The sequence below is a fragment of the Schistocerca piceifrons genome, chromosome 11 (genome assembly GCF_021461385.2).
Source record: "Schistocerca piceifrons isolate TAMUIC-IGC-003096 chromosome 11, iqSchPice1.1, whole genome shotgun sequence".
Taxonomy (NCBI): domain Eukaryota; kingdom Metazoa; phylum Arthropoda; class Insecta; order Orthoptera; family Acrididae; genus Schistocerca; species Schistocerca piceifrons.
Window position 1 is genome coordinate 153,010,198 of NC_060148.1, and position 13,036 is coordinate 153,023,233.

General features: G+C 42.2%; 1 protein-coding gene across 1 annotated transcript in view; it reads right to left on the bottom strand.

The window, feature by feature from the left end:
* LOC124719839 overlaps positions 1–13,036 on the bottom strand; it is a 78,290-nt gene that overhangs the window by 18,409 nt on the left and 46,845 nt on the right. The window contains exons 4-5 of the mRNA XM_047245026.1: positions 9,602–9,810; positions 3,877–4,496 (exon numbers count right to left, since the gene is read on the bottom strand). Of these exons, the coding sequence (XP_047100982.1) occupies positions 3,877–4,496; positions 9,602–9,810 (829 nt within the window). The remainder of the gene's footprint in view (positions 1–3,876; positions 4,497–9,601; positions 9,811–13,036) is intronic.

Genomic DNA, 13,036 nt, shown 5'->3' on the forward strand with positions numbered 1-13,036 from the left:
ATCCTTAAGTCTTGGGAAATCTTTTGTTGTAGCTATTTTTATGGGGTGTAGGCATATGTGGAAGTGAAACATGGATGATAAACAGTTTAGACAAAAAGAGAATCGCAGTTTTCGAAATGTGGTGCTACAGACGAACGTTGATTAGATGGGTGGATCACATAGCTAGTGAGGATATACTGAGTAGAATTCGAGGGACAAGAAATGTGTGGTACAACTTGAACTAATGGAGGGATTGGATGGTTGGACACATTCTGAAATATCAAGAGATAACCAATTCAGTCTTGAAGGGAAGTGTGGGAGGTAAAAATCGTATAGGAAGACCAAATGGTGTACACAGTAAACAGATTCAGAAGGATGTAGGGTACTGTAGGTATTTGAAGATGAAGAGGCTTTCAGAATGGAGAGCTGTGTTTGAAACCAGTCTTCAGAATGAAGGCCATGACAACATCTTTCTGCGTTATAACATCTTATTTTCCAGTTGGTATATTTCTTCATTGTTTATAACTGACTTGCAGAATGTGTCTGACGTAACTTCAAGGATGATGTGTGGGGAATAAATATATATTTAAAGTATGAGTAATTGAAGGTCCCAGATAGGTGCTGAAGGACAGATTTCGTGAATCCAGGGTATTTTAATCTACGGAGCTGTTCCTTCATCCCTCGACCAAGATTTAGCGGTGTCAGCTGTGTTGCTCGTGTGAAGTAGTGAAGACGTGGCTGTTCCACGTGCCGTCTTTGCGACTGGCGTAAATCTCGTCGAATGGTGATCACCGATACGGTCTTGTATTTACTTGTTCCCAATAACGTTTGTAATTAATTGCATGGCTTGGCGTGGGAAACTGCAACGTAACGTTTCAAAGAGCAGCCCAGCATGCCACAAGCTATGCAACTTGCGTTCACTGTCCACCAGGAAGCGTGGTGTCGTTGTGTCTGCCGCGTTGCGTTGAGACTGTGTCGCTTTGCTGCTCAGTCCTAGGACCGGATTACCTGTGTGCTGTGGTTGCCGCTGAAACCGGCCTGTTCTTGTCGGAATATGTTGCTTTATTCCTTGAAATTTTTTAAATTTGTCTCGAAAGTTTTCGCTATCACTAAGAGGACGGTAATCTATGAGTAGGGGTGGTTTTTGGTCTATCCGGTTTGGAAAACGCATTCATTTTAGTTTGCTTCTATTTTAGAGAGACTGTTTTCAGTTTCATGGCCGGTATGAAGAAATGTCTTAATGTGTTTGTGGCAGGTGTTTTGTGAAAGGAGAAATTTTACGTTGTTGTCTGCCTTTGCCTCTAGTCCCTCGTCTGCTTTTCTTACGTTTCAGATTCCTTAATCTTACGAAGTAGTGGATGTTAAGCGATTGCATTTGGTTTTGGAGTGTCGTTTCTTCGTGAGTTTTGACGAATTTTGGATACCATGGATGATCGTGACTCTTTTTTCTAGCACTTTGCGGAACTTAGTTGAGGTCATCAGTAATGGATGACATTGTCATCTGCTATTAAGGCTGGCTGTTCTCAGATGGTATGCTATGGCTCATTTGAATTCTTTTCCAAAAACGACTGGCACTGTGGGGCCTAATTCTTGTGATTCCCTCGCCCATCACTTGGCGGGCTTCTCTTTTTTTACGGCATTGGGACTATTCAAATCAAAACGTCCGTTTGGTTAGTGCTGTATTGTCTTCAGAATTTTATTTCTATTTAATTTTGTTTATTATGTATGTAACTAGTGGTTCTGTGTGTTATATTGGTTTCTTCTTAGGGGCATTTTCAGGCACAGCAGGTTGTATTGCTTGCACTGTTTGTTGGTTGTAATATGTTATAATAAGTGGTTTCAGTAGCTGATACGCTAGGTTTTGTGCTTAAACGTCTCAATCTGAATTTTTCGGCGATTAGAATCCGTGAATCTATGTTGGTTTAATTTTTTCCTGCTTTTGTGGTTAATAGCTGTAGATCATACAGTAAATGGCAGGTACTCATTAGCTATGCTGTCGGCTAATTCAGTCTCGCTTCAGTGTCTGCGATCGAAGATAAAAGTGATTGTTAAAAGTGGGCGTTATTTCTAAGTCTGGCGAGATTCCAACAGGCTACAACAAGTTCATCATTTTTGAGTTTTACAGGAAATATCGTGGATCTAGCACTGAGTCTCTTATACCGTGCTCAAATTTTTCACAAGATCGCTTGGTGGATGTTTAGATTTTACTGCAGGACCATTCCTGTTGTTCTCTGCGAATGTTGCAGAGTAATCAGTGTGGGCGTTGTCGCGCGAGCTGTAGCTCACGGAAAGCTTGGTGATGTTAGCTAAGTGGCAATATCGCTTAGGTTAAAAGTGACTGACTTGGATGCGGTAATTTCATAGTGATAATCTGAATTTGTTATCTTCCAAATCTGGAAGTGTCGTTTTTTGAGTCACTATTGACTTTGGCCTGTATATTTCGTACAGCCAGTCGAGGGTAATTTCCCGAAATTAGCTGTATTTGTTGGATTTATTAGTGTTCAACCAACACACACACGTATATATATATATATATATATATACTGGTTTCTTCTTAGGGGAGTTTTCAGGTATTAGTGTTCAACCAATATATATATATATATATATATATATATATATATATATATATATATATATATATATATACTGGTTGAACACTAATAAATCCAACAAATATAGCATATATATATATATATATATATATATATATATATATATATATATACGTGTGTGTGTGTGTGTGTGTGTGTGTGTGTGTGGGTGTGGGTGTGTGTGTGTGTGTGTGGGTGTGTTTTTGGATATGCAAAGCGTTTCCCAACGATTGTAGTAAGTAATCTCAGTGCATAGGATACGTAGACAGAGGCTACCATTCCAAGTAAGTAGACAGTTAAAAATAAAGAAGACATTGGAAAGGAGAAGTACTGGCTGTACGATATCACATTTAATTACATTTAATGTTGTCATATTAGATAGATTTCATTTTTATTGCAGGCTTTAATGCAATCTACTGTCAAGACAGTTACTGGAGAAAAATACTGAAGGAGGCTACAGAGAGGATTCTGCAACCAGAGACTGCTCATTGTTTCTCCTGGCCAGATTCCTCTCAGCTGCTGAGCAGAGGTGTCCCCCTGCAGGGATGTTAGTTGGGTTAAACCACGCTAGTATCCTGTTCTTCAGTATGGGGAGCGTCGTTCCATTACAAACGAAACAGACGAAGAGCACTGGTCCTTGCAGCATTGTAACTAGATGTACGTAATAGACAAACTGCGCAATTCCTTGAGCCTGGTGGAACCCAATTCTAACTGTAACACCTATTCCAGTTACGATAACAGCCTTAACTGACATAAAAATACATTGCTTCTTTGAGGCAAATTTATTGTTATCAACAATTTTGAGTTGCCGCATGGAATACCGATTACGTAGGTACATGTATCCAACCAGTCCGAAACAAACCAAATTGAAAGCCACTGACAGACAAATGCCCACAAGGACTAGCACACGACTGTGGATCAAGTAATATTTACTCGTCTTTTCCAAAGCAACAGCTGCCACACACACTATACTCCACGGTATTAACACGTACAACACCTGACGACGGAATAACTTGCTTACTTCAGCAGGTAGCAGGTCGTTAGGAAGCCTGAGATGACGAACACAAGCATACATGTGGTAGCAGAATGAGTTTAGCAAGATACAGCTGAGAAGTGTGAGGGCGCTATCTACCAGCACTGCTGTAGGTAAGTCAGGGAAACCTGCCATACGATACACGACCTCAGAACACAGGATCTGGATTATGCACGTGATCTGAAAGGACAAGAGTATCTTTCCAGGCAAGTTACGTAACTGGGGAAGGTACATGTATACTCCGGCTGTCGAAAAGCGGAAAATAATGTTTACCAGTATAAATGAGATTTCTAAAGGCTTTAAGCTATCGATTTTGAAATCCTTGTATTTCAAGTTGTTCTTTAAACGGTTTGTGCGGTGCGGTGTTTCTTCTGTTAGCTTTGGATTCAGTATGCTGCTAGAACTAAGTAGCTGTGTAAATGGGTAATAAATGATGCAATTATCGGAAGCCGTAGTGGAGGAAAAGTCGCGACATTTCAGCAGCAGAATAGCTCTGGAAACAGAGCAGATGGCATCTGTAGCGTTCGATTCCAGACACGATTGATCGTCAGGACTATCGAAGTAGCAGCGAGCATCTCTCACGGACTGTATCATACTAAACGGGACGCCCTGACAAATGCTGTACGAGTTGACTGCCATCCAGGCCAGCAGACAGAGGTTGACGTTTATCCTCTGCGTGTAGGCCAGGTAGCTGGTCACGGGTATGTGGGGCGACCTGTGCACCACGTCGTCCCACAGCTGCTCGCGGCACTGTAGGCGCTGCTGGATGGTCTCTGGTGGCAGGTCTTCCAGCGGACACGTGGGGTGGTCCAGGGCGCTCGCCAACAGCTGCACACAGTCAGTGTCCACGGAGAGCGTAGCGCTGCTTCTGTCCTCCAGCTGCCACTCCTCATCTGCAGAAATATGACAGCAAGTATGTGGCGCCCATATACTGCAAGTAGCTGGATCCAAAGTCTCCTCTAGGTGATAAGATTGGTTGTTGTTTACCTATATTATCCAGGTTCAGTTACTCAGAATTAAGTAAGGCGACATGGAATAACAAATTAAGACTATTCAGATAGACAGATATCATTGCTACCATGCAAGTCTATTTCATCTACAGGGTGTCCAAGAGGTCCCTGTGTCGCTCTTGGCTTAATAAAAATGAGGAAAGCAATAAGTTTTATTGATATTACTGCTTTGAAGCTGGAGAGAAAGCAAAGTTATCAGTATTGTATTTCTGTTTTGGCACTGTAGTCTTTGAGTTCCGAACCTATGGTGCAACAGCTATATTTGAAAGGAAAGATTAGTGGCAGATTTGTGTGAGCATGAACATCCATAGATAGAAAAAATTACGAAGGGCATGATGAGACAACTTGCCACAGTCTACTTCGTAAAGTAGCCTGCCTGACTGAGATAAATGTCCTGTTTTTTCAGGTTGTCTCAAAGACAGGCCACGTATTGGAAGCAATAAAACGTGTGTCACTGTCTCTTAATCAGATGAGCCGTCTCCAATGAAATCCATTTGCAAAAGAGCAGTTGGACTTCAAGCATCTTGCTCAACAATGTAAGACCACATTGAAAGAAATTTGAATATGAAAGGATCTAGGCCGATGTTTGTTATTGAATTGACTGACAATGATATGGAGCTACGATTTGTAGCCTACCGTACTTTGTTGAGCTCAAGACTGTTGTTTACTGATAAATGAGCCATATACCGCAGTTTGCACAGGAGAAATGTTGTTTTCTTGTCTAAGGAAAATACCTATTATCAGCAAGAGTTAGAAAGAAACCCACTTCATGTCACATGGGCCATGGTGTGATCACAATACATGTTTGGACCACATTCTTTTGAAGCTTACATGAATGGGAACTTTTATTTAACTGTACAACAGAAGTTTGCAGTACCTCTGGTCGATGAGAAGGCAGTCACGGAACGTGTGCGGTTATGGTAGGATGGAGCTTGAGTCACGTTTTGTTGTTCAGGTGTGTGGGTTCCTTAATAAACAATTTTGCCTTGGATTATGTGTGGTTATGCAATATCTGAAGCCACATTAAAATGGTGACTGTAGCTTCCCCCAGTTCCGCACCAAACTATATTATTCACATATGCTGTAGGTGAAGTTATATTTTAATTATTTTAGCAATATATATATCTTTCCTCCTCCTCATGAGACTCATTGTTGTCCACTTCCATTATCGTCAAAACTACTAAATGATAACATCTCCTTTCTTAAATGCTGGAATTTATTAATTAAATCACTCAATTTATAAACATTTATGAACATCAAACACTGTGTGCCATTCTGCCACTCATCTCCGGCCTCGCTACCGAGCAACCTCTCTCTGTAGCCTCTCACACCCGACTTCCACCCACGGACTCCAACACTCGACTACTGCTTACCCTCTCGCACATTGTTGACTGCTCTGCAGTCTTTGCTTAAACCACGTATGATCTCTGCATAGTGCATAATCGGTACTACGTAAGGGTACTCTACCCTTACATGACGACGAAATCCCAGTATTACCACCTCAACAACCCCTGGAAATGACCATGACAAATTTCGGATCTTACCACTCCAGTAACTCTTTAAGAAGAATAATTAAGTCCCATGTAGCTCAACGCTGAAGCTGTGTAAACGACGCATGTCTGCAAAGATTGTACATCTGGGCACAGTTAACATGGATGGTTTTACGAACTTCCAACATGCTGAAGCAGCTTGGGTCGGCAACTTCTGTTATTCAGTAGAAGGAAAAACCAATCCAAGTCCCAATTTTTACTTTTTGTTCATACTGAATGCGCTGCAAATGTTCATTGCACATTTTTGACATATTTGGGATGCCAATTTCGACTATATTATAACGATCTGAAAATCGCTCTCGGTCCGAAACTAGTCATTGAATGAATAGAAAGTAAAAATTTGCAACTTGGACTGGTTCCTCGTTCTGCCGGTGGGTGGTTTTGTTTCTAACTGGGATAGGTGAGATGGTTCTGCGATTCTGTGCCAGGTAGTCGTCACACAGGAAGTAGGCTTCTATTTGCTGTTTAGTTGATTCTACACAATGGCAACCACAGCAAATCAAGGCTCTGTTCTTGATGTCATGGTCTGTTGTGGACAAGGAATCTGTAAGAATGTGAGAATTATTGTTGATACAGAAGGTTTTGGTTATCTTGGTGCTGGAATGGGAATTTAATTCCTGCCCAACATCTCCCACTGTGTGTCATGTACACCAACCTGGTTGACAGCGGTGAAAATGAGAGGAGTCAAAGATACTGAGGTTGAGTAGGATTGAGTGGTACTAAGAGAAGTGTTGCTTCCAAAGAGACTGACTGGGATGTTTTGTAGGAGGATCGTCTGGAAATCAGGATTTGTGCAAATTGTAAAGATGGATTCATTCCTGAGAATTAGCTATTAGATTAGTTTGGACTTGATAGTACATTTTCAGACTGGGCCCCAAGGATTTAGGCCTAAGGAATTTAGTGGATGGGTAGGACTAAACAAAAGAGTCAGTCATTGGAGAGAGATTTTGAGAAGTAGTGGGTGTGGAATATGTTTACTATAAATTACGAGATATATCTCCCTTTTTTGTAGGTTGGGAGGTTTATGGAGGCTGAGGCTTTTGTTAGTTTTTGTGGCCGGGTTGTCATGTGAGGTAGTTCGTAGGATAATTTTGGGGGAGAGAGTGATTACCAGGTTTGTTGCTAGAAGTAAGCATTTTTATCAGTAACCAACATGTACAATATATACTCTCTTAATGATTCCACAATACTCAAAAAAATCTCTCTGTCTGTGTTTGAACTAAACTAGCAATTAGTAAACTAAAGTGATGCGTGATGAAACTGAATATACTTATACTTTCACAAATGTTTGTCCAGTCAACTATAGTATTCGAGACTGGATGCTACAGATTTACCACCGCATAATACGTTTTCTGCCCTTGAGTAATGTACAATTCGCTGAAAATGTGAAAGGTTTATAATTCTCAAAGAGGCGCCCCGATGCAGAAAGCGTCATTGCCGGCGCCACCTGCCACCTAGGCAGGGCGGGAAACGTCTGAGGAATGAAGGCGTTATCAGCTCTCTGTGTACCAGCAGGTAGATCGTGGCCACTCCCATAGTCAGCAGTTCAAGTGAGTCCTAATGTTTGACGTCAGATGGTCAGTGGGGACGCTCATTCGGGTGTGATTAGAGGCTTCCGCATTTGGCTCAGGGAATGGCCGCCTCCTCTCGTTACAGTTCTGCTGGTTAGTGATGCGTAAAAAAGCAGGCAGTAAAGCGCCACGGTTTTAAAGTGGCGAGGGTAGCCTGCTGGATGTCGCAAACCATCTGCAACATCGCCCAGCTCTTGTCGCTGCTCGCTCTGTAAAATCTTCTCAGCACTCGCTCGCATTTTAAGGAATTGAAACATCGACTTCAGCTCACACACGTATTCTCAGGGTCCATTACAGTTTCAGGCATAATTATAGACACGCCGCAGAGAGCAGCGTAAGAGTCTCTCATTCCCCGACACGTCTACTTGTTTAATAATTTGCTAACAATGTATATTTCCGTTTATGTGCCAGTATTATTCTTATGAGTGTCTGCAGTAATTTATTGGCGTAGCCGAAATTTTTTAAAGGTAGGTCTTTGCAGTATTAGAGTTCCTGGTTCTAATATAGGTATATTCTTATGACAACTTACTTCTTTATCTGTTGTAACCCTTGTCGACCATCTTAGTTTGTTAATTAGTCACTTTATTACCAATTAAAACCCTGCAAGTTCGATTGCCTGAAGCGGTCAAGAGCGACACCGGCAGGCATAATCAATTTTCCCATGGAGCTCGCTGTCCTCCCCTCCTCTCATTTAAATGGAGTTACTCCCTACCGAGCAAGAAGCTGTCTGGCAGTTACAAGGAGAGAAATTAACGATTACAACTCCTTTCATATCTGGTGCACCATAGACAGATCGAATGATCGAGTAAGAGATAAGTCCAGCATCGAGAATAAAATAATAAATAAATAAAAAAATATATAGTGATCTCGATGAAACAGAATTGTTTAGCAGACAGGTGCCGTTGCTGAAAATACAGTTTTTCCTCAGTCCCAGTGCAGTCCATAGTATTAACATTTGTAAGGATAATATTAACAGTTTATCTTGTCCAATTAACTGTTCGGTTACAAATCAAAATATTATTCGTAAAGAAAGTTATTAAATCGAACAATATCATAACTACACCAGTTACAGGATTAACAAAAAGTTTGTTTGTAACCGTTGTGTCACAGAAACCAGCCGCCATTTTTAAAACAAGCCTTATACTGGGTCTGAAAAAAACTACATGTACAGAATTTTAGAGTGTTTAGAGAATATAAAAAGGAACACTTTTTTATGTGACGCAAATGTCGCACCTCCACTGACGTTCAGAGACGGTGTTCAACCTGCTGTGCGATGAATACCCTTTTAGACACGTTGCTGGCCTCCTACGGGAGGGAGTCGAGTTGTTCGGTGTACCAGACACTGGCAGACACTCCAGGTGGGCTGGTTGCCTGTCAGGCTGAGGCTGCAACCATTATTTGTGAAACAGGTTTCGAATATGTTATACAATCATTAGCACCCAGCCGCCACTAGTGTAACATCACTAAAACATCACACAGTCTCTGAACATCACTAGCGTCTAAACCTTCATGGACTACGAGCAGGGTCCACCTCTGACGTTTGTGTCACAAAGCTATGTTCTTTCTCAGTGTTCTCTAAACACACCAAAATTTTCTGAATGTAGTCATTTTTACTGCCTGTACAATGAAGGAGACAACAGTACATCGAAATGAAGCAGTTAGATTGTAACAGGTCCAGATGGAGGGTTGCCAAGCAGTCGAAAAACTGACTTCGGAAAGAGCACCAGTGATTATCTTGGGTGGCATGCAAAATCACGTAAGATCCAAAAGTAGATATTCAGAAGCGTATTTGAACCTCATTTCTTAAATAACTGGACAGTCGTCAGCGCATAGCCATAAAGTGGACGGGTCCCACTGTTAAACTTACCTACAGTCTTGAAATCATCTTCGTAGAGCATATCGACGTACACAGCTACAGTGTACCAGTTGAAACGATAGTAGGCGTACAGTGTGTCAGCGAGGCTGAACATTTCTGGTGCCTCTGGCTGCCGCTCCTTGCACAGCGCACTGAAGTCGTCGTGAGAGGAAAGGTTCCACGGCTGGTAGGGCAGTAGGCGTTCACTCAACAGCGGCCGCCTGCAACACACAAGCGGAAGGGGATAAAAGTTAAAAACTAACCGTGTACAGTGTATGCAAGAATGTAAATGTATCCAGAATGGATTTCTACTCAGCGGTGGATGATAACCTTCCTGGCAGATTAAAACTGTGTGGCAGACTGGGACCCATACCTGGAACTTTCGCATTCTTTAAAGGAAGCATAGAAGCACGGCAAACAATCGCAAAGCTATTCGTTTTTTAGTATTCTTACACCTCGAGATTTCCCATTTCAGAGCACTCAAGAGAGATACTGATTTTGACTATTACTTGCAGAACATCCACTGCGTTCTCTGCTGCTACATCGTTTGAACTGATTTTAGATGTAAATTAGACACATTAAACAGCAGAACTGAAGCGCTTGCTGCAGAATGCGTCTTTTCTTTAAAGAAGAATTTCGCATGCATTCCACTTCTCCGGTACCTTTCAGCTAATCCAATGGTTAAGGACAGCGCATTATGATGACTCAAGATATTTCAAATCCATCTTTGCAACTACCAAAAGTATGTGTTTATTCCACAATATGTGTTTTGTTTTACTCATTTAAACCATTGTCAGTTGTGGCTTTTTTATAATGTTTCCGCTTGCATCCGGAATTGCGCAAAATGGTTCAAATGGCTCTGAGCACTATGGGACTCAACTGCTGAGGTCATTAGTCCCCTAGGACTTAGAACTAGTTAAACCTAACTAACCTAAGGACATCACAAACATCCATGCCCGAGGCGGGATTCGAATCTGCGACCGTAGCGGTCTTGCGGTTCCAGACTGCATCGCCTTTAACCGCACGGCCACTTCGGCCGGCTGGAATTGCGCATCCCAGCGTCTGACACTGCTATGTATGATGTATTTGGAGCTTGACGTCCAAAAGCACATGTTGCTGACGTAAGACTTGACAAAATAACGCACCACTATTGCATACAAATGTTTGTTTACCCGGTTCTGAACCATTCGCTGGGTCTCGCTTCGTGAGTTGTTGGTGTGGGTCTCTCATTTAACAGTGCAAGTTATCCTACGGCATTTTTGGCCCTAAAACTTGGTCCTAAGGTCAGTGTTCTGTAGACCGATTCGATGCATATGTATCAGGTACATCTCATGACGAGAATGGAACTCTCACAATAGGATATGAGGCAATTTTATCCTAATTAATCTACGACTGCAGTCACTATAGTCCATCAACGATGGAAAGCTTACAAACAACCTGAGACAATGCGCAACAACCTGTACTCGTTGTAGCATGGTCCTTGGTTATCACTGTTACTTGAGAACAACGTTGTCAATTAAAGCATGAAGCTGCATGGTAATGAGTTTCGTGTGATGTCTAGGTCCGCAGTTTCACCGGAAAGCAATCCCTCCCAATAGATGTCGTCGGTGCCATGGCGCTAAGACTCTCAAACCGTTTCCATGCGACGTATCCCCGCACGGTGTTCTGCCTGGATGTACAGCACCACACCTACTCCACGTGGCACGCTAGGTCTCAGAATCCGTGCCGTGATTAAATTCATCACTTGCACGCCCCAGAGGGAGGAAGTACGTGCATATTGACAATGATCTGAATAATCATTATACGGAGATTTGGTTGGGGAAGAATTTCGGGAAAGGGCTGTTTTTAACGTAATGGAACCGTTCATTCCATAAGGCAACCAGAAAATCGATTGAAGTACATGAAGGTGGTGAACATACAGTCTCCATTAAAACAAAGTGTAAAGAAAATCTCGAAACTTCTGGACAATTTGCAATGTACTACACAGCGGTAGTGATACAATACCGACTGCCATATTCAGTTCGGGAGCACGTGCATTGGTACACAAAGTGGCAGATCAACAGAAGACGCAATAAATACTCGCCACAGGGACCTGGAGTGTCGGCGAGCGAGGCAGACCACCACAAAGGAAGACAATCGTCAATTTGCGTACAGAGGCAGGGGTCAGTGTGCGGTCCACGGTTTTGGCTAGTAGTGCTGGAGCCATTACTAAAGGTATCATGCGAGTCCAGTAATGAAGTGGAGTGGAGGAATTTAGAGCTGACCTACTATAAATGGTGATACGTGTACTATAGAAGATACACGAAATGGTACCCTGCCTGAACTAGAAGGGCGGTACCAAAGCTCCACCACTGCCGTTGGAACTCAGAGCCCCCTCATGCATCTCCGGTACTCGACTTCGTACTGACATCCAACAGACAATAAACACACCGGAGCGTATTAATAAACAAGAGGACATTCTCTGTAGAGGATTCTCAGAGCAAACGCACATTTTCTGAGAAAGCTCTTATGAGTAAAACATTTGAAGCCATATTCTCTGACGAGAGTGTTCCTTCCCACTACCTCTGTTCCCTGTTGAGTTCTCGGCGTGCGTGTGGTCTGCCGTGTCCGGCACAGAAAGCACGCGCCATGTTACATTTCATTCAGCTCGCTCAAACAGGCGACGTGTATGGGACCGACATCAGTGTGTTCTCCCAGAGTTTCACTACGTTTCAATTTACTCATTTTATGTGCGGCAACAAATTATTAAAACGATTACCTACAGTTTACGAAAATGCGTCTTCTAGCGATGTTACCGATAACCCAACATGAGCTAATCTTTTCTATTATAGTAGTCAGGTGAACACATTATGCAAACGAAACCGTAAGATTACATGACTTTTTATCCACCCCAAACTGAAACTCTGTCGGAGAGAGAAATACAGTAGAAGATGAATGGGTAGCTTTGAGAGATGAAATAGTGAAGGCAGTAGAGGATCAAGTAGGTAAAAAGACGAGGGCTAGTAGAAATCCCTGGGGGAACAGTACAGATATTGAATTTAATAGAAGAAAGGAGAAAATATAAAAATGCATTAAATGAAGCAGGTGAAAAGGAATGAGATCCTCAGGTAGTGCAAAATGGCTAAGCAGGGATGGGTAGAGGACAAATGTACGGATGTAGAGGCATGTATCACTAGGGTAAGATAGATACTGCCTACCAAAAAAAAAAAAAAGAGACTTTTGGAGAAAAGAGAACCACTTGTATGAATATCAAGAGCTCAGATGGTAACCCAGTCCTAAGCAAAGAAGGGAAAGCAGAAAGGTGGAAGGAGTATATAGAGGGTCTATACAGGAGTGTGTACTTGAGGACAACATTATAGAAATGGAAGAGGATGTAGACGACGATAAAATGAGAGATGTGAAGAGCTAGACAGAGCACTGAAAGACTTCAAGGCCCCAGGAGTAGAC